Raw genomic sequence first — 20,390 nt, 5'->3', positions numbered from 1 at the left:
CGGGCCGGGCGGGAGCGGGAGCGGGAGCGGGAGCAGGCCCCGCGGCGCGGCCTAGCGCCGCTCCCCGCCCGCCCTGCCGGCGCTGCGGGCCCTGCCGAGCCCGGGCAGGGCGGGGAGCCGGGCGGGGAGCCGGGCAGGGCCGGGCCGGGCTGCGGCAGGCGAGGCGTGCCGCGGCCCCGGGAGGCGGGCAGGGAAGCGGCCGCCCTCCCGCCTTCCCCAGCCTCCCGCCGGCCGGCGAGCGGCGCCCAGAGGGACGCGGGCCGAGCCGGGCTCCTGCGGTGAGTGGCTGTCGGTGTCGGTGTGTGTGTGTGCGGTGTGTGTGCGGTGCGCCGGGGGGCTGATGGCGGGGGGCAGCGGGCGGCTTTTGGGGCTGGGCCCGGCGCTGAGCGGTCCCGCCGGGAGCCCGGGCAGCCTGTTGTGTTGTGTTGTGTGTGTTCTGCCCTGCCCGGCCCTGCCCTGACCGCAGGGCCAGCTCTGGGGTTCCCCGTCTCACAGCCGCCTCCTTCCTGCCTCTTGTCCCCCCGTACCGCGTACTCGGAGCTTACACCGCCGCCCAGGGCTCCCGGCCCCCTTTCCCTCTGCTTGGCTCATGCTTTCGGAGGGGAGGAATGGCCCCAAAATGGAACGTGACGGCTGTTCTTGTGGAAGCGGTGCGAGCCCCCGGCAGCTGTCACCCTGCGGAGGGGCCGAGCTGTCCCCCCAGAGCCTCCTCCTCCTCAGCAGGGATCCAGCCCGGGTGTCTGTGCACCTGTGTGAGGCACCTGGATGGACTAGGGGGGGTTTGCAGAAGTCCTTCACTAGGTTTTCCTGCTCAGATAGGGATGCTAGAATACCCTGTTTCCTGTTATTAAAAAAAAAATAAAAAAAAAATAGGAAGGCTGGGCAAAGAATAGTGTAGCTGAAGTTAAAATGAACCTTGGAAAATGCAACTGGTGGTTACTTCTCACTTGGGTTGAACGCGTCCATGGGACCGTGTCTAGTTAGAAGCACATCAGTATAACAAGGAACTCCTCAACTTTTTCAGGTTCTTATCTCTTCTAACCAATGGCTTCAGTAAGCCTTTGTAAGCCCATTACTGCAGGAAACGATATAAAATCTGTGTGTGTGGAGAGTTTAAAACAGCCAGATTTACTACCTGCTGAGCTTACTCTGCTGACTGTAAACTGGCAGTAAAGGTGCATGGAGAGTGAGCTCTTTTCCTGCTGCTTAGAAGTGGGGACTCTCCCTTCTCCACCCTGAAGCAATTGCACTTTTCTCCTGTGCCTTGCCACCCTTCCTGGTGTCTCTACTGCCATGAGCCTTCTTGAGGGGCCAAGGCATTGAAGGTGCAGCAGGAGCATGTCTCCAGGTTTCTGGGTTCAGTCAGTTCCCAGCTCCATACACCTCTTGAAGACTTGGAGCACTGTGGACATGTGAGTATTACCACTGTAGACTCTTGCATTCATCTTCTGGTGGTTTTCAGCTCATGGCTAGACTTCTCTGAGCGCCTTATTTGCACTGTTTACAGTCTGCTTCTGTGCTGAGCTGACTTTGAACCATGCCTGCTGTTCTGCCGTGGGGTTTCCACCCAGGACATTTCCCTGTGTGAGAGAGTTGCTCAGGTGCAATTACACTGCTGTTGGTCTGGAGGCTTTATAGTCCCTTGGCAGGATAATCTTCTGACCACAGATAGGAAGCAAGCTTGGAGACATTGCTAGTAGGAACACTGCATATTTTTAATTTAAGTTAATCAGAATTTTTATTTTTCTCACTCATTCATGGGTGTGGTTCTTCAGAAATGTTTAGTGATGAGCAGTGACTGACCATTAGGTAATAAAGACTCTAAGTGTTGATAACTGAGGCAAAGTCCAGTATTGGCTCTGCTATAACAGCAGTAAGCAAAGTAGTATTAATTGTCATGTTAGCCATTTACCAGCTTCACCAAGCCTAACCTGGGATGCAGGTTTTGAGTGGGCACACATGTGCATGAAAAGTTATGCAGGCACCTTGTATTTAATGTGTAGTGTGACTTTAGGTGTATACACGTGCACTGTGTTTTGCTTAATGATATGTGTGTGCAAGCACAGGAGCATAGTGATGTGACTTGGGGAGGTAGGCCCGCCTTACATCATGCAGTGTCTTCTCTAGAAACCCGTTTCTGCCTTGTAATCTGTCACTAATAGAAATCTGTAAAGCTGGATGGATGTGGTAGCTTCAAAGTCCACTAATGCAAACCAGTTTTCCAAATGAAAGCTCCTACAGGTTCCTTTCTGCTGCCCACTGTCTTCACACAAGTCTCTGCAAGCTCTTAGCAAATGCTTTAAAGAAATGTGCTTTTTCCACAGTCAGTCTGCAGTTACTGCTTTCGACTTTCCCATGTAGATATCTTGATGGTTTCAAAACAAGGGTTTGCCAGTGGCTCTGTTAAGCAACATCTCACTTTTATCATACTGCTTGTCTCCATGCTGGCAAACAGGTCTTAGAGAGTAAAAAAAACAGTGGAAGCTCTGGGAGAGGATCTGGAGGATGGGGTCTGCCATGGTATCTTAGAGAGTAATGTTTTCTGAAAGACACGAGCCTGTGCTGTGCTGTGTGTGCACTCTCTCTACAACTCCCTGAAAGGAGGTTGTGGGAGGTGGGAGTTGGGCTCTTCTCCCAAGTGAATAATGACAGGACAGAGGAAATGGCCTGAAGCTGCACCAGGGGAGGTTTAGACTGGATATTAGAAAGAATTTCTTTACCCAAAGAGTGGTTGGACAGTGGAACAGGCTGCCCAGGGAGGTGCTGGAGTCACCATCCCTGGAAGTGTTTGAAAGAAATGTAGATGTGGTGCTTAGTGACATGATTTCAGGAACAGGTAAATCACTTTATGGTTGGGGGACTTAGGTTATTGTTGGACTTGATGATCTTTGAGGTCCCTTCCAACCAGGATGAGTCTGTGATTCTATGAAACCAGAGCTCTGATAGTCTCGTTGGATAAATTACTGTTTATTGCTTGGCCTTTTGGCTGTAGTTTGAGCCTGCATTTTTCCAGGGATTAGCTTTACCATGGTGGGTGTGCCCCTGCAGCTGATGGGAGTTGCTGGGTGTGGGCAGGACCTCCCAGCTCTGCCTTCAGGGGTGCAGGTAGCTGGGTGCCTGTCCCTTCTGTGCTGGGCACCCCTGGGAGAGGGGAGACCCCTGACAAGCTGAGTGCTGGGAGAACAGAGAAACTGGCATGAAATGGAAACTCGAGGCTGGGCAAGAAAATTCTGAAGCAGATGGGACAAAAGGGAGAAGTTGACTTTAAAGAAGAAAGGGCTCACAGGCTTCAGCTGTTTCATGGGTATCTGGGGGTCCAGACTGGAGGTGCTTGGGAATAAATGGTGCTGTGCTGTCAGCAAAGCCCCTTTGTTCTAGGGCTCCACTGCAACTGTGCCACAGCTCTTGCTAAAGTAGATGTCACCCATTTCTTCCCAAAGGCATTACTTTACAGTTTTTATTACACAATGAAGATACTTCTGCAGTATCATGGTATTGCTTTTATAAACATTTCATAATCTCTAAATAACTTCCTCTAAGTCAGGTTCCCAAGAAAATGTGCAGCTCTTTCTCAGAGGGGTTTCCAAATGCCAGATGAACTCACCCTGAGTTTTATATCCTGGGAATGCTGATGGAGCCCAGGCTGTTGTTTCCCTGCTGGATGGGTACAAAGTCTTGGACTGTGCCTTTTTTATTTTTATTTTTTAAATTTTGTTTTTTTGCTTAGCAAAGTGCTTCTCAAACCAAAGTCTTGATTTTGATGTCAAAATTCTGTTGAATGTGTGGCCCTCCTCTGGGGTTAGGTTTGCAAGTCCTATCAGGTCTCAATCTTTATTCCAGTGTATAAAACTAGGCTACTTCCTGGACACACCTAAGTAATCACCTAATTTGCAGTTACTTTCTGAGCATGTTCCTGTTTGTTTATGTAGGTCTATGTCCAGTCTTTTAATAAGCAAAAGACCTTGTTTTCTAATCCTTTCTGCTTTAGTGTTTGACTAGGGGGAGGGAAGAGAACTATGGATGTAGTTCAGGATTAGGGGTGGGCTGAATTGGTAGACTGTCTAATCAATTATCTGCAATAACTGTGAGGGGAATTAAGGGTATCGGGGAAAAAAGGGTGAAGAGCTGTACATTAACTGTATCTAACATTTCTTTCTAATTACACTAATTGATTTATAGTATTTGCAAGTTTGTATTTTGTGTGTGTGTGAGTTATATGGTGGATATTACCCCTCACTAATACAGAAAGCAAGAATGACTATTTGAACTATTTAAGCTATTTTTATGGTAAAGCTTGATAAATACGTGATGATGTTTGTGTGGTGGGAAAGCTCAAAACAGTGGTGACCTCAGTGCTCCTTTATGTTCCTGTTGGTTCTTAGGTGAGTGCTTGGGGTTGCAGCCATCGTTGCCAGCATTGCCTCCCGCTCAGAACACACTGCTTTCTCTGGCAGGATTGTCACTCTCTGAAATCCCAAGAAAGATTTAAGCCAAAAAAAGTTTGTTCCTTGTTAGGATTCAGCTTAAAGCAACTGGGATATCATTTAATGCTGTGTGGGAAGGTCTTGGTACCCAAATACTAAAAGCAGACTAAGAAGTTTGAAGCAGTGGGGACCAAGAATAGGAATGAGGATAGTGCTTTTTTTTTTTTTTTTTTTTTTTCTTCTTCTTTGTTTTTCCTTTTGTGCAAGACAAGAACTTCATCTACTATGGGGCATGATAGCTGAGCTAGTTGCCTGTACTGGGGCGTGGGAAGTATTTTCCCTGTGTGGTAAAATGTTTTGCTTCCACTTACTAGTGCAGGGTGGCCTGCGGGGTTTTTGGGCTGTAAGTCCTGTGTAATTTGTGGTGTAGTCTGTGCCTTAGAGGGCCTTACAACCCTGTGAGCTGTCTGGGTTGTGTGGGTTCTGCTTCTGTGCTTGGTTGGTGAGGTAGGTCTTGTATAATTCCTTTAATTAAAGTGCCATAACTTGTGTTTTAAAAAAACAGTGGAAGCTCTGGGAGAGGATCTGGAGGATGGGCTCTGCCATGGTATCAGCTCTGCTCTGTGCCCTCTGGAACTCCTTCTTGGTGTGTGGCCCTGTCACAGGCTGTACAGTAATTGAGTGTAGAAGTCACAAGGGCACGAGTCAGTGGCCTAGGCTTCTGCTGGTGCAGTAGGTTACAAGCTTTGGTTGCTTTCCAGGTGTGCTGCTTTGTTCACTGGTTTGCTGTTGCTGCTGGTTAGGTAACAAGTAGCAGAGAACAACCCATGAGGTTGGACCCATCTCAGCTGGAGAGAGAAGTGCTTGGTGGCTTCTGAGAGTTCTGTGGGGAAAGCAGCTTGCAGCCCTGCTTGATTTAAGCTCTGATCTCTTGCTTCCAAGACACTTGCTTTGGTTGGCGTGGTCTGACAGCCTGTGTAACTTACTATTAAAACTTCAGTCTTTTAAAAAGCAAACGAGATCTGGTAGATGACCTTGTTAACAGGGGCACCAATAGATTTATTTTCTGATGACATCCCCTTTTCTTGTTACTTTGCCACTTCCTGCATTGACACACCCATAAACTGCCATTAACACACTTGGAATAGTGGAAACGTTGAAGTTGCACTCCTGTGGTGGGCCTGTCTTGCTGCTGCTCTGTGTGCTGTCACAGTGGCTACCTTTGAAGTGGTCCTGCAAAAGGATCAAAAGCAGAATTAGAGGGAGATGAGGATAGCAACTTCTGCTGTGGGACAAGCAGAGGCGGTGCAGGACTCTGGTGTCAGCCTGGAGGGACATCAGTCTGGGGCTCTCGCCATCCAAAACTTACCTGAGAAGCTTTGGGAAGGAATGAGAGGGATCGAATTAGACAAGGCTACTGTGCCAATGGCAGATGATGCAAACCGTAGTGGTGATTATGATAAGTTTTCTATTTTTAAGTCTTCCATTGAGTGACTCACTTTATTAGATGTGTTTAAAATGGAATGCGAAGCACCCAGATTCCATGGTAATGGCCTCATAAAGCACTCAGATATACAACATAACAGATTGGATTTCTTCTCTTAATTTAACAGGTTTTGCGTCTCGTACACCATGTCTGATGGCAGCATCCAGGGCGTCACACACTCCCATTGCTAAGCTCCACAGTTTGTATCCATCTGTCTCCTCACTTTTGCAAAAGTAGTCATCTTTGAGCTCTAACTCACGAGTTTGTGCCTGCATTTTTTTCCACCATTCCCCTTCCTTCATTCTTCTAACTCTTATCCCCAGCACTGGCTGTGTGCTGCTTGGATCCAGCCCAATACCTTAATAATTGGGAAGTACCTGAGTAGAGCAGTGCTGGTGATGGCAGCCCTTCCTGGGGTGGGAGTGGCAGCCCTGGCAGGAGCCTGTGGCTGCACAGAGTTACACAACTCAAAGTAAAATCCAGCCAGCAGTCTTGCAGCTGCCTGGGCTGGGCACTTTGAGGCAGAAGGAGGGCAAGTCGCTGGTAGGAGTTAGGTCAGGCTGATGAGTGCTGTGGGGCAGTAGATGCGTGTCGAGTGGGGCACACACTTCAGAAGCACCTCCTGAAGAGGAGCGTTATAACCACTCCTTTAAAAAATGGGATGTTTGTTGGGCTTTGTATGCTTCTTTAGTCTTTAGATGTGAGGCTGAAAGTGAGGTGGAAGAATCTGCCTTTAAGAAGGATATTGACTGAGGAAACGGAACTCCAGCATCTGTCAGCTGGTGGGGCTCCCTCAGGGACCTCTGCGAGGTCATCAGTCTGGGCTCTGGAGTGGGAGCTTCCTATGGGAAGGACTGGTGCGTGCTTGTCTAAGTGTGACCCTGAGTTACTGGATAAGAAATGCACTGGAGGAGGGAGTGGTTCCTGCTGTGGCAACAGTTTGCATGGGGGTTTTTAACTCGGAAACCGAAAGTGCGAACTTGTTCTCAGGAATCTCTTGTGTACTTTCCGTTTCATGTAACTAATGCACTTCCCCCACACACTCTGTGTTTCCTTTGAAGTTAAAGGCTATTTCTTCTTATCAGAACTTGTAATAGCTGGAAGTTTGAGCTAATGTCCCTGTGAATCTCTACCATACTTGGCTGGTTTGTGAGAAATGCTCCCTGTGGGTTATTTAACTTCTGGACGGACTGCCCTGCGCGCAGTGCCTGGTGTGCTCCTGGCTGCTCCCCTGCCACTCCAGGGCTCCTTGCTCCTGCCTGAGCTTGTTCCAGAGCCTGTCAGGGACTTCAGCCCTCCTGGAATTGAGAGCATGGGTCCAAAGGTGCCATTTATGACCTGTATCAAAAGTAAGGATAGGGCCGAACGTGGATTTACAGTGTTAGGTGGCACTTACAGCATCAAGGCATTATACACTGAGCCATTTTTAAAGGCAACTCAAAATATTTGTTATGGAAAGATTACTTCTTTCTGACTGCATCACTTCTCAGGCTGTTTGCTGTTATAATTTTCATCAAAATAAAATTCAGTTTCCTTCCTAAGTTATTTGTCTTGGCTTGGAAGAGAGTGGTGTTTAAATACCTTTTAAGTGTGGGCCTTTCTCTGTGTACACAGCACTGTGTACAGCCTGTGGCATAACTGCATGGACTGCATTATGCCCCTTTTCCATTCTGTGCTCTGGTTTATCCTGCTTTGTGCTGACACTGGCCTTTAGCAGCTGTTCTGGGGCAGAACGTGAGGGGAGACCCTCACCAGTGGACCTTTGGAGAGCCTCTCATGTCTCTTTGGTTGTGCATTCACTGGGGCAGTAGTTAAGCCTTCTTGCTTGCCATTTCCCATGTGCATTGCAGCTCTTTTCAGAGGAGCCTGGGGCAGGGAGAAGCTGTGGGGCAGAGCCTGGTCTTCCCACAGAAGCTTGGGCACTCAGGGACTGTTGGTCTGGGGCTCTGCCTGCCGGCAGTACCTGCTGATGCCCCAGGCCAGTTCAGCCTAATCCAGATACATCTGCTCATACCATGTAAATAAGGGCTCTTGGATTCCTAGGATGAAATGGAGATGTTCTAGGTGTAAAAGCACTGTCTGTAGGTCTGAATGCCTGTCTGGCTTGGCTGTGGAGTGGCTTATGTTAAGCCGTATTTTCCTTTCTGTCCCTGAATAAGCTTCACTTACCGGTGGTGAGCAAGATTTATGTGGCAATTTGAGCAGCTGGTCTCCTGGGAGCGTTCCTTTCTCCGGAGAATTGCCTATAATCTGGCTATCAGCTCAGAGCAGAGCTGGTGACACACGCACCCGGCTGCAGGGCAGGCAGAGGGCAGCCCCGTACCCACAGCTGGGGCTAGAAATCCCCCTTGGGCAGAGGGCTCTGAGCCTGCCGGGTCTTTGTGTCATCTTGCATAATGAGTGGCAAAATTGTTCTCTGTGGCATATCTAATGTCACCTGGGTGGGGTCAGGAGAGCTGTACCCAGGGAGATGGGTGCAGATCCCACTGCAGGGCCATCCTGAGCCCCATTCCCTGTGTGCCTGAGCCGTGGTGCCACTGCGGTGGTGCCCAGAGCTCGGTCCTGCTGGCACCTGGGTCGTTGCAGCTGGGCTGTGGGTGCAGAGAGGCAGTCAGGGTGCTCTGCCTCTCTTCATCTGGGCAGTGAAAAGCTGGTGCTTGTTTGTGGGAGGAAGCTGTGGGGCAGCCAGATTAAGCTGTAACAGCACGTGTGCAGCCACACTTGCACTCTCAGGGTGTCAAATGGGCAACAGCGGTGCACTCTGATCCTCCCTCCAGCTTATTGCCTTGGCTGGTTTTGAAGCAGCTCCTCCACTGCAGCAGTTTCCAGCCTGGCACGTGAGTACCCTCGGGTACCTTTTTCCCCCTTGTTATCAGTGCACTTTTGTGCCTGGCTCCAGGTGAGGAAGCAGGCAGGCAAGGGCTCTCCCAGCTCCTCAGCACTGCCAGGTTCCCCAGGAGCTCTGCAGACATCTTGGGGCTGCTGGTGCCAGGTCTGGAGGGTGGTAAGTTTCACTGGTAGAAATTTGAAGGTGGAGGAGGTTAGTATGCCAAAAGGCTGGTAAACAGACACCACCACTCCAAAGGTTTTGTATCTTATCCAGACTTTGCAAGAAACCAGTCTTGAGTTGACCTTTCATTTGATTTTGATAGTCATTTCACTGAAGACTATCCTGTATTTATAAACATGAAGGGATATTTTCTGCATGCAATTGGCAGTGGAGTTTGTTGGGTTCCTAATAGAGATTTTATGTAGGAAACTGTTATATAAAATCTGTTTCCTTACCTCTGTAGTATTGGGTTAGAGCTGGTGACAGATGCTCCAAAGCTTTCTGGATCAAAGTAAGCGTTGTGGGGGCACGGGGCTCTTGTTTTGGTTGCTTGTTTGTTTAAACAAATTATCTTACCTGCAAGACCTAGTGTTTATTCTAGATAATGAATGAGAACCTACAGTGTCCCTAACACCGTGCAGCCTGTCAGCACCTGTGAGTACAGCAGGGGGGTAGTGCTGTGAGAGGTATGTTGGCATGGCAGGTTGCTGCTACCAAAATGGCACATGGAGCTCCTTCAGCTGAAGCAGCTGAAAGCAGAGACCTTGGGTGTATGCCTGCTATTTGCAGAGGCCTGTTGGGAGATGAAAATGGAGGAGATATAGCTCTCTGAGCATGAAGAGCAAGTGTAATGTGAGTCATTATCTTATTTCCCAGCACTGGCCCAGCACAGCTCTTACTCAGTACATGAGCGTGTTCTGTTCGAAGGTTATTTTAACACAAAAATTATCAGAATAATATATACTCCAAAGTACTGAAAAATAGCCAAGGCTGTCTGTGTCACTCAGTGTTGAGTCCATTCCTCTGGATTGCTTTTGTGCAGCATTGTTGTGCAAACAGCTTGGGAATCTACTACATAACTTGGGGGGAGGTTGTGCTTTATTTTCTTTATACATGCAATGATATTACTAGTGTGATTGACAAGGCAAGTTCAGATTTTGGTTGATGCAGTCAGGGTTTTTAATCCGTAACTAAAGATATAAAGGTCAACTGAATAGAAGACAGAGCTACGTTATTTTTTTCAGATTTAAGAACTTTGATTTTTTTTTTTAGAAGTATTAACAAAATGCTTGTTAAAAAGGCCCAGCAGAACATAGAGTCTGAAGATCATTATTTCCTTATTTTAAAAACAAAAATAAATTACTTCCAAAGCTGCATTTTTAAAGTAAACTGGTGTGGGCAGTGACCCCTGAGAGTTTGAGTCAGTGGTTTGCATACCTGGTGCTGCCCTTGCCGTCCTGCTCAGTGAGAATGCACTGGTTTAACTCCAGTGGGTACGTACCTGCTCGTCAGAATGAAGGCTCAGCAGAAATTTAGGGGGAAGAAGAAGCAGGAATGAGTGTCAGCTGTGCTTTCAGGTGCCCTGGTTCTGCAGCCTCCACCCGCAGGGTTGTCCCACAGGTGGAGGGTGCCTGGTTGCACAGGGGAGGGTGCTCAGCACTTGGCTGGGAGCCTGTGGGACTGCACTGGCCAGAGAACACCAGCTGCTGGGCTGTGGCTCTGGGCTAGTTTGATAATGGTTTTGGTTTTAAACTGAGAAGGGGGAGATTTAGGTGAGATATTAGGAAGAAATTCTTCACTCTAAGGGTGGTGAGGAACTGGAATGGGTTGACCAGGGGGGTTGTTGATGCCCCATCCCTGGAGGTTTTTAAGGCCAGGTTGGATGAGGTTTTGTGCAACCTGATCTAGTGGCAGGGTCCCCTGCTTATGGCAGGGGGGTTGGAACTGGATGATCTTTAAGGTCCCTTCCAGCCTTCATGATTCTATGATTGAACTTTTGAAGAGTTCATTTGAGCTGGGGTGAGCAGGGATTTGTGCTTCAGCCATCACCCTTTCTTCCTGAGCTTGGTAGCACACTGAAAGGATGCACTTGCACTTGTTTTCTTGGGAGTCAGTGTCTGCAGACGTGTGAGCCAGCTTGCTGGAAGATGCTAATTTGTTCTTTTTAAACTCCCTTGGATTCTAGAGCATATTGTGTTCCCAGAACAGGCACTTGCAAGGGTTTCATACTCTTATTTCAAGTGACTCCTTTGCTGATGCCTAACGTGTGTGAAACTACCTCAAGGCTGCCACCAGTTTGCAGTCTGAAGGATGAGTTATTATTCTAGCGACTCGAGGAAGCCTCATGCTTGTGTGGCTATAGATGGGGCAGGAGTTCTTTTATCCTGCAGGAGATGCTGGTCCAGGTGAGTGGGAGGGGAGGTGTAGGGGTGGATGTGGCCGTGTGTGCTGATGGCACCTGGGCATGGTGTGCTCTGTGGAGCTGTGTCCTGCTGCTCGCTCGTGCTGGACACAAGGTCCCAGACCCCTGACTCCAGGCTCACTCCCTGCTTCTGTGGGGGTGCTGTGGCATTTGAGGCCAGGTCTCCACAGTAACTTTCCTTTGAGAAACCTGCCTTGCTGTGGGGGGTTCTTGTTGCCTTTCCCTTTTATTCCTCCCTGTCATGATATAAAGGAAAGATGAAGATGGTCTTTTTTGAGACCAAAATAGGAAGTAAACGGAAAATGTGATGCTCTACATACATAGCAAGAAACGTTGTTACGGTGGAGATCTTCAAGAGCAAACGTGCTGCTCTTCAGAAAAACCTGTGGGAAGCTGCAAGCCTTCTGTACAACAGTCACTTGCATCTAGTGCACATCTGCAACATCTGCCCACCAGAGTCTGTCCAGGAACTGTTGGTGGAGCCCCTGCAGTGAAAGTGCTGCAAGCAGGGTGTTCAGGGGAGGGAGTCAACAGCTGTGCTCTCCTAAACATGGACTTGTCCTGTTGGGCTTGTGTTTTACGCAAGTTTGGTGTATTTTTAAAGACAAAGCACCCAGATATGGATACATCTTTTGGATTTTAGGAAGAATTTCTTTGCCAAAAGAGTTGTTGGACAGTGGAACAGGCTGCCCAGGGAGGTGGTGGAGTCACCATCCCTGGAAGTGTTTAAAAGACATTCAGATACAGTGCTCAGTGACATGATTTAAGCACTGAATGGGTAAGTCAGGTTATGGTTGGGGGATTTAGGTTATGATTGGACTTCATAATCTTCAAGGTCCCTTCCAACCAGATTTAATCTATGATAGCTGGAAGAACTAATAGGAGAAAAAAGATGAAACGTGTACAGACATGCAGTAACACACAGCTTCCTGTTTAATGGTATTTATGAGGCCAGAGGAAGAGCTCTTCAGCTGTGAGCAGTCTGCTGTGAGTCTGGCCAAGCAAGCTGCCTGATGCCAGCTGTGGTGGTGGAGATCCCAGCTGGGGTGTGGGGCTCCATGGGCAGCAGGGCAGGTGGCACAGCCCCAGGAGCAGCAGTGTGGTGGGCCAGGGACAGCCTGTGGGGCCTCGCCAGGGACCAAGGCAAGGGCTGCTTGCTCCAGCCCAGCTCTGGAGGAGGCAACCAGGGCCCCCCCCTGCCCAGCCCCACGTGGCCACCACAGCTCCCTGCTGCTGGCCAGGGGCCACTCCAGCCACATTGTGAGTCGCCTGGTTTTCCAGCCTTGTCACGGGGCTGCACACACTGCCTGCTTCTGCTTTGAGCCTGAAGGCTGCTGGAGCTTTGTGTGGAAGCTGCTGGGGGAATGTGGGGCTTGGACAAAGATGGGTTGATGGCCAGGGGTCTTGGGGCACCCACAGGTGTCCCTGAGACTTGGTGTCTGTTCTTTCTGCTGCCATACAAGCTGCTGTGGCCCTGGGGAGATGGACTGGGTTGTGCCTGCTTAAGATTCAGGTCAGTTCCATGCAAATCTTTCATTCAGTACCCAAACACTGGCTCTTTTAAGAATTTGCTTGACCCACATAGGACTGGTTTAAAACCCTCTGTACCTAGATGGCCAAGTTTTGTGCTTATTTCAAGCCTCTTAATCTTGTCCACTGTCTCTGTGGCTGCTTCTCACTGAAGGACCTGGTTCCTGACCAGCAGTGCGTCGCTTCTCTGCCGTTCCTGGGTAGGACAAGCTTTACTGCCGTACGGGGAACTTGGGGATCATAATTCCTGGCTGGAAAGCAGTATGGAATGCAAACGTAGTTGTAGAAATAGTGTGATGGGATGGGAGGGTGGCTAAAGGTGATCTTGTCAAGCAGATCAGCTGTTCTGTTGTGAGAAGGATTTGGTGGCCATCTGGCTGATGACAGGGTGTTCTTGTTCTCCTTTTGCCACAGTGTTGTGAGCACTTGTCACATATATGAGTATTTAGAGTTGAAGTGGGTGGTGTGTGTACATCTAATTGTATATCCAAACACTCTTTTGTTGTTCAGCTTTCACAGCAAATATCCAAGCACTCTGGCTTGCCTCTGTCTAGACTTTGTTTAGAAATTATTAGTACTGCAATGAAAATCACTAATTAATATGTTGCTACCCCAAGTTTCAACTTGTCACAACATTGTCATTAGTTTCTGCGAATGGTCTATTCTTTGTAGCTGAGATTCTAACATGGTAAAACTGCCTATTAATTTTTATCTTCTTTTCTTACAGTACAAAATGGCATTTCAGAAGGCAGTGAAAGGAACTGCTCTCATTGGAGGAGGTGCCATAGCAACAGTTTTTGGCCTCTCTCAATTTTCTCAGTATAGAAACAAACACGTAAGTATTAATTATGATTTCTGATAAAATATGAAACTTAAAATCTGTTAGAGCGTATGTTAGGCTTATAGGAATAGTTTTGTTAGGAAAGGAATGCCAAGAGCCTCTCAGCTTGATCTGGTAGGTGCTAATCTGGAGGATGGCATTAAAGGATGTTTCACTATTGTAGGTCTGTAACCAGTGGGGAAGTGAGATTCTTATTCCTCATGTTTAGAAAATGACCTTTGTGTACCACCGGGGATTTTACTGAGTTACAGGAGGAGTGGAAAATACTGACTGAAGTAGAAACACCAAGTAGAGTTTGGACAGTATTTTTAAACTTAGAAGCTTGAAGTGAAACCCAGAAAGGTTGGACCACATGATCCTTGAGGTCCCTTCCAACCTGGCATTCTATGGTTCACTAGGACAACCTCTGAAAATCTCAGCTTCAGAACAGTCACAGTGGCAGCTCTTCTTCAGTTCAAGAGCTGAAAACTGTTGGAGGATGGGATCTGTGCCAGAGAAGTCCATGACAAGGCCTTCCTTCTGGGTGGGCACAACCTGGGCACTGGTAAGCTCTGGGCACAGTCCAGTGCTGCCTTCCAGGTAACTAAGGATAAATTCCCTGAACAGTGAGGGGTGGTGTTGGAGGCTTGCTGTTAAGGAGAAGTAGTGGTAGCAGGAAGAGGTACAGTAGATTCTGCTGTCAGTTTGTGCATTGGTTCTTGCTGTTGTAGAAAATGGAGTTCATTGTCATAGCTGCCCCTCGCAGTGGAGTTGTAATTGCCATCATCTCTACCTTGCTTCTTGATCCAGAAGCCAAGGAGAAATCAGTAAAAGGAACATGAGTTGTGGACTGGTTTTAGGCAGAGCTGGTGTGGATCAACAACTCCTTTTTGTCTTAAAGCAAATCTATGCCCATTGTTTTAATGCAGTTGTGCTTTAGAGTTAGAAAATAACCATGTCTGTGCTTAGAAGACATGTGTAAGGAACATGTCTTTTCATCTTGTGTTAAATGTGGGCTGTGAGGCTGGCCAAAAACATTTGCAATCAGTGTCCCATAGAGTGGTTGATCTACATGTAGTCAGAGGTCTGGCCTGGTTTGCTTCAGTCAGGGTTTGGAAAAGGCTTCAGCCCAAGGAACTCCCCTCTCCTCCTTTTCAGGTGGTATCAGTCCCAGGAGTGAGATGAGCAAGTGCTCATTTTGTGTGGTGTTTTCTGCTTCTCACCTTAGAAATGGAATCAGTCAGCTCTTGATCTAGACAAGCTGTTACTCTGAACTGCTTTAGTTACCACACGTTTACTATAAATTGCCATTCAAATTGGGCAAACCAAAACAGGAACAGAAGTGGATCTTAATGGTCTAGTTGAAGGTGAAACAGTGGGTGATGAGAGGCTTCACTGAGCTCTATGAAGGTGTGTTTGATGTCTGAAGAAATTATAATCTGAATCTTCTGGCTGTTTCTATGGGGAGGAGGAGCAGCAGCTGAGGTCTTGGTAAAGCAAGTGAGAGGAGTAATTTCTGGGGATCCTAGCTGGAAAGCAGTGGGTAAGCCAGGATCTTTATGGCTTCAGATGCTGTTGCAGAAAATAAAAACTAGCGTTTAAAGTGAGCTTCCCACTGGGCTGCCCTGCACCTTGTTGCTGATCCTGCTTCTAACTCTTTGGAGTCTTTATCACAGGATTTTACAATCTGGTTTCATTACTGTCAGAAATGGCAGCTTCACATGTTAGGACTGTTAAATAAGAAGAGTTGGAAGGGAAAAGTGATCTGGCTAACTCACTCGTTGTACCTGCGGTATTCCTGGCTTCAGGGACTTCCCGGTTTTCTGGGCATGGATGGCCATTCTGAGTTTCCAGAGACAGGTTAAACCCCAGAGTTTTACAGAAGACAATCGTGGTGTCAGAATGAATAACCACTTGTCCCCCAATGTCTAAGCCTATTGTGTATGATCATTCTACACAGGGTCTGAAAATTCCCAGCATATGTGTAAGCAAATGGGTCTGTCAAGTGAACAGCATGTTGTTTTCATGTTGTACCAACTTGCACGTTGCCCACGTGATGTCCCTCAAAGCTGCTGCCTTAAACACCTAATATAGGGCAGCAGGTGGAACATAACTGAAGGGATTGACATGAAGGACAGTCCATTTGTCGTGTTGACATATCTAAGCTGTGGGCATGTCCCCCAGCCCAAGTGTCCTCTTTTTAGTAATGCCTGCCAATCAAATATATGCAGGGCAAAGATCTTGTCTGACTTTGCCAGAGAAGGATATTGCCCCAAGATGTGCACTAATTGGCTACACATTGTAGGAAATCTGTTGTTATTTCAAAAACCAAAGCCATCAGAGCAAGACAGAAATGAAGTGCTCTGGTTTCTTGCCCATGTTTGTGCTGATCCGCTCAGTTACTGGGTGTCTGTGCTGTGGCTCACACCCTGGCATTGGGGGCACCCAGTTCCAGAACAAAGACCTCAGCTGGCTGACAATCCTGAATGCACAGTCTGGTTGATCTGTCATTGCTTTCCATGTTCACTCGGTTGGTTGAAGCTTCTGTGAAACTTGGCTGTCCTAGTGGAATTACTTCCAAGGGAGAAGCTGAAGGGTGGTGAAATTCTGGCCCTTCAGAATAGGTGGGAGGTCACTTGGGTTTGTTAGTGGAGCCTACTGGTAAGTGGTTGGCCTGCTGAAAGGGACGAGTACTGGCAGTTTCTGCTGTTTAAATTTAAATTGTCTGTGCTAGGTTTGAGAGTCAAAGCCTGACAGAATCATGGCACAGTTACCTTGGTTGACCTTGTCTGCATGTGATCAGCTATGAAGTGTTTGCCCCTTGGAAAGAAAGTGCTCCTTTGGTTCAGATCTGTCCTGGCTTTCAGGAGAGGCTGCCCAGCTGATGTCACCATTCCTGGAGGTGTTCAAAAAAACATGTAGACATGGCACTTCAGGGCATGGTTTAGTTGGCATGGTGGTGTTGGGCTGATGGTTGGATTTAATTATTTTATATGTCTTTTCCAACTTTACTGATTCAATGATTTTAATCCCAACTTACTTTTCTACACACAAACAGGCACACGTGTGCTGGCTCATGTTTCTGCAGCAGTAGCTAAGGCAGTGCAACCTGAGAGCATCTCTGTGTGTGGCAGATGCAGGCACACAAGCAAGTTAGCATATTGCCCTTCTTGCCTGTTGGGCTTTTGACAGCACAGAGTCCCTGCTGAGGACAGGGAGGATGGGAACACGTGCTGACATGACGGAACTATTGTTGAATTCAGCTCATAAGCTGATAGATGAACGTTGCACTTCTGTGTCTTTTATAGTAAACAGATCACTGGGATGATTTACTGAATGAATAAGCTGGGTTAGCTTGATGTTATGTGTAAGAGAATAAGTAGGAATGACAGTAATTGAAGCAAAACCTCTCTCAGTAAACACACAGGAGTGGTTCTTTCCTGTTGAATAACTTTTACCCTTAAGGAGGCTGGCCCAGCTCTCTGTGCAGTCTTAGTGACTTGGGCTGTTGAGGGCAAATGCCTAAGTCTGACAAGGAGGCTTTTGGTTAGATTAACAAGAAAAACCCTTTTCCAGAGAAAAGGAGACAGTTGGGGAGCTCTTCTGTTAGCAGGTAGTGCAGAAGTGTGAAGAAACTAGTCCCTTCTAAACTGTTCCTGGGTAAAGAAAAAGTGTGCATAGACTGTTAGGGTTTTTTTCAGTGCTATCATTGTAAATGAATTTCATCTCAATCAATCCAGAAACTCTCAAATCTATGTAGACCACACTGAGTACCAGTCACAAGCTCCTGAAAGAAGAATTGCATCTGAGATGCAGTTGGACTCCTCTGAGACATAAAATACCTGGGCAGTGTATATAATTGATTAATTTGACTTCAGATGTTCCGACACCTGAATGGCAGAGGTGATGCAGCCCAGCCTTTGCCAGTGTTTCACCAGCACTTCTCACACTAATGGTGGTAGAGAAATGGAAATACCAGGTTCTCCTGCTCCCTGTAGAGACTGAACTGCTGCATTCTGGCTTTTTGTGCCTTCATTGTAACGCATTGAACCACATGGTGTAGTACTAGATGTGACGTGGGCATTCTTTGATGTGCCAAATTTGAATAGGAAACCACTGATGATGATTTTTCTTTCCCCCTCCCTATAATCACTAAGGGAGAAAACACTGCCTTGGTGTGGAGTTGCAGGGGGTGACTGTGTCTTCCTAAGCCCACTGGCAATCCTTCTCTTTCTGGTGTGTAGCTACAGTGCTGGTCAGTAGGAATTGCTCATCAAGGGGGATCCAATAGAGTATGATAATACAACAATGCATCAGGGCCTGCTTTGGGGGCTTTTAATTACTTATATTTATTTTTTTAAAATGAGTAAGGGTGATGAATTTGACTCGGCAAACCAACCTGGAGATTTACATTAGCAAATTAACAAGAATGCTTTCTTATGGATTACTAGATCACTTTATAACTTTATGATTGAATTCAAACTGCCAAACTAAATTTCTCCTTGCTAAGAGTGTAATGAAAACCCTTCAAGGAACTCTTGCCTGAGAAATTGTAGATATAAACAGCAATTGCTTATTTCAGTAAACATACTTGTTCACTGCCAAACTAATCAGGTTATTGCAGATGGAATCCCTGTATGCAGCTTTTCTTCACTCTCGCATGTAATTGACAGCAAGATGAATCATATCTGTATCAATTCCTGGTGCACTAATCACTTTGCTTGTATTTCAGTGCTAATCTCTGTGCTCTGGCTGTACCAGGGGCTGGCTGCTTGGGACCTGGGTCTGTCTTAGACTGGAAGCCATTTCATGGAAAGAATGTTTAAAAACAAGCCAAAAAATATAGCCAGAACCAAACAATGCTAGTACTTCTTGAGCTCTGTTATTTTTTTTTGTTTTACTTGTGTTCTCCTTATTTTTCTGCAGTTAAGTCGTGCACTTTGAAAACAGTCCCTTGTTTTGCTGGAGAAGGCATGTCTAGAGACGTAGGGCAAAGCTGACCTGGGGATAGGAATTTTCACTTTAAAAAAGTGTAAGAAAGTTGAGCTGAACTTGATCAACCAACCAGCCAAGCCAGGGGTGTTTTCAGTCTCTGCAGTTCCCTTCTTGCTGTTGTCTGCAAGTCACAGGGTGGCATTTTGGGAAGCTGGGAAATGGGCCCCAGCCTGCAGGCCTGGCAATGGCTCAGCACTAAAAAGCAGGCTCAGTGCAGCAGCTGACCAAGGGAAATGCAGCACTGAAGTACAGCAGTATATTGAAGCAGGGCAAGATAAAGCAAGTGTGTGCTAACCCTTTGTGGTTTTGCTCCAGAAAGTTTAAACACAGCATTATTATTCTTAAGTATAGGTAAAGTGACTGGGAATATTTGAGTTTACCTTTATGGCTGTAGAAAATGCTGTGATTTGGTTGTGTGTGTACACGTGTAACTGCACAATAAATACAGATCCTCATGTGTTGTTTCTAATCTTTGTAGGGTACCTTTGCGCACGTTCAAGCTGCAGAACCTGTGCCTGTTCCAATCAAGAGCCACTACCCCACAAGAGAGCAACAGATTTCGGCTCTGCGAACCACAGATGAGTTTGATGTCCTGGTCATAGGAGGAGGAGCAACAGGATGTGGCTGTGCTTTAGATGCAGTCACTAGAGGTAAGGCTTGAAAATTGAATTAGATTCTTATTCTTGGATTACATGGTTTGTAATAAATTGATCAGATTGGCTTTCCAGAAGCACACGGAGATACAGAAGGTGAACTCTAAATGCTTGGTGATAAAACTTCTGTTTCCAAAAGCTAAAACTAACTTGAAGAAAAAATGTCATTGCACTTAGTTTCATCAGAGCCTTTGCTGTCTAGGTGCTTACGTGCAGTTGTATGGCATAAACCTTTTAGCTGGATGCTCTTGGTTGGACTTATTCTCTGTTGCTTCCTATCTAGCGAGTTGACCTGCGGTCACACCTCACCTGTGTGCTGCAGATTTTCACCTGCACAAAGGGAAGACAAGACTTGCACTGCGATTTTAGCAACTGCTTTGAAAGGGCCAAGCATGAGTTCTAGATGAGGCACAGCGGATCTCCAGCTTGTATTTCTTACAACAGGAGATACCTGCAACTTCTGCTAGTGCTCTGTGGCTGCTTGGTATATTGCAGGTTGGGAGGAGTGTGTTTGGGTTCTGGAGGACAAGTGCTCGCACTGCCCCATGGGGGCACACGCTGTGCAGACCTCAGCTCCCCTTTCCCCTCTGCTGGGGGATTAGCTATGGCACTGGTCTAAGAGGGTACTAGAAGCAGCAGAATTGATGTTAACAGTATGCATGGCCTTAACTTAGGGAAAGCTCAAGGTAAAATCAGTTGGAGCTGATGGTTTCTACCTGACTTCTACAGGAGGATGAGAATGTGTGTGGTGACAGCAGCTTGTCGCCCAATAGGTCATGCTGTTGGTCAGATGTGTGAAAAACTCTTCAGTGGGTGAAAAAGGAGAGAGGTGAAAATAACTTGTTTCTGATTTTGGAACTAAAATTAAAAAAACCCCTAACTTTGTAAAACACAGTAGATAGCCATGAAGTTCTTCAGATGCTTTAACCTGTAGCTGTACCTTGGAACTAAGAGACAAACCCTGACTCCAGGAGTGTTTTTTATCTTGATTTGCAAAATACTTGTCCAGAAGACAAGATAATTTTGAAATAGATAAAGCAGTAAGGTCTCCACCATTGGTAGATGCATGCAGACTCTAATCTGGTTATTTTTAATGTATTATTAAAGATAACTTGGGTTATTTTCACTTTTGCCTCTATTGTAGTAGAAAGCGCAGTTGAAAAGCATACAGCAATTATTGTAGGTGATCTGTGTTTATTCTTTTACCAGATATTCTAATTACATGAGTAG

General features: G+C 46.9%; 1 protein-coding gene across 5 annotated transcripts in view; it reads left to right on the top strand.

Moving 5' to 3' along the window:
* GPD2 (glycerol-3-phosphate dehydrogenase 2) overlaps nt 1-20,390 on the top strand; it is a 55,407-nt gene that overhangs the window by 60 nt on the left and 34,957 nt on the right. For 3 of the 5 annotated variants that reach the window (XR_007889899.1, XM_051623524.1, XM_051623521.1), the window contains exons 1-3: nt 13-278; nt 13,420-13,527; nt 18,986-19,157. Coding sequence is in view for 4 of the 5 variants with exons in the window: in XM_051623524.1 (XP_051479484.1) it covers nt 13,426-13,527; nt 18,986-19,157 (274 nt within the window). In the remaining variant the exon portion in view is untranslated. Of the gene's footprint in view, nt 1-12; nt 279-12,799; nt 12,893-13,419; nt 13,528-18,985; nt 19,158-20,390 lie in introns of those variants that run through there. The other 2 variants (XM_051623522.1, XM_051623523.1) reach the window with 2 other exon arrangements.

This window comes from Apus apus, chromosome 6 (assembly GCF_020740795.1).
Source record: "Apus apus isolate bApuApu2 chromosome 6, bApuApu2.pri.cur, whole genome shotgun sequence".
Taxonomy (NCBI): domain Eukaryota; kingdom Metazoa; phylum Chordata; class Aves; order Apodiformes; family Apodidae; genus Apus; species Apus apus.
Note: the sequence above shows the minus strand (reverse complement) of the source record. Positions and strands in the feature narration are given on the sequence as shown.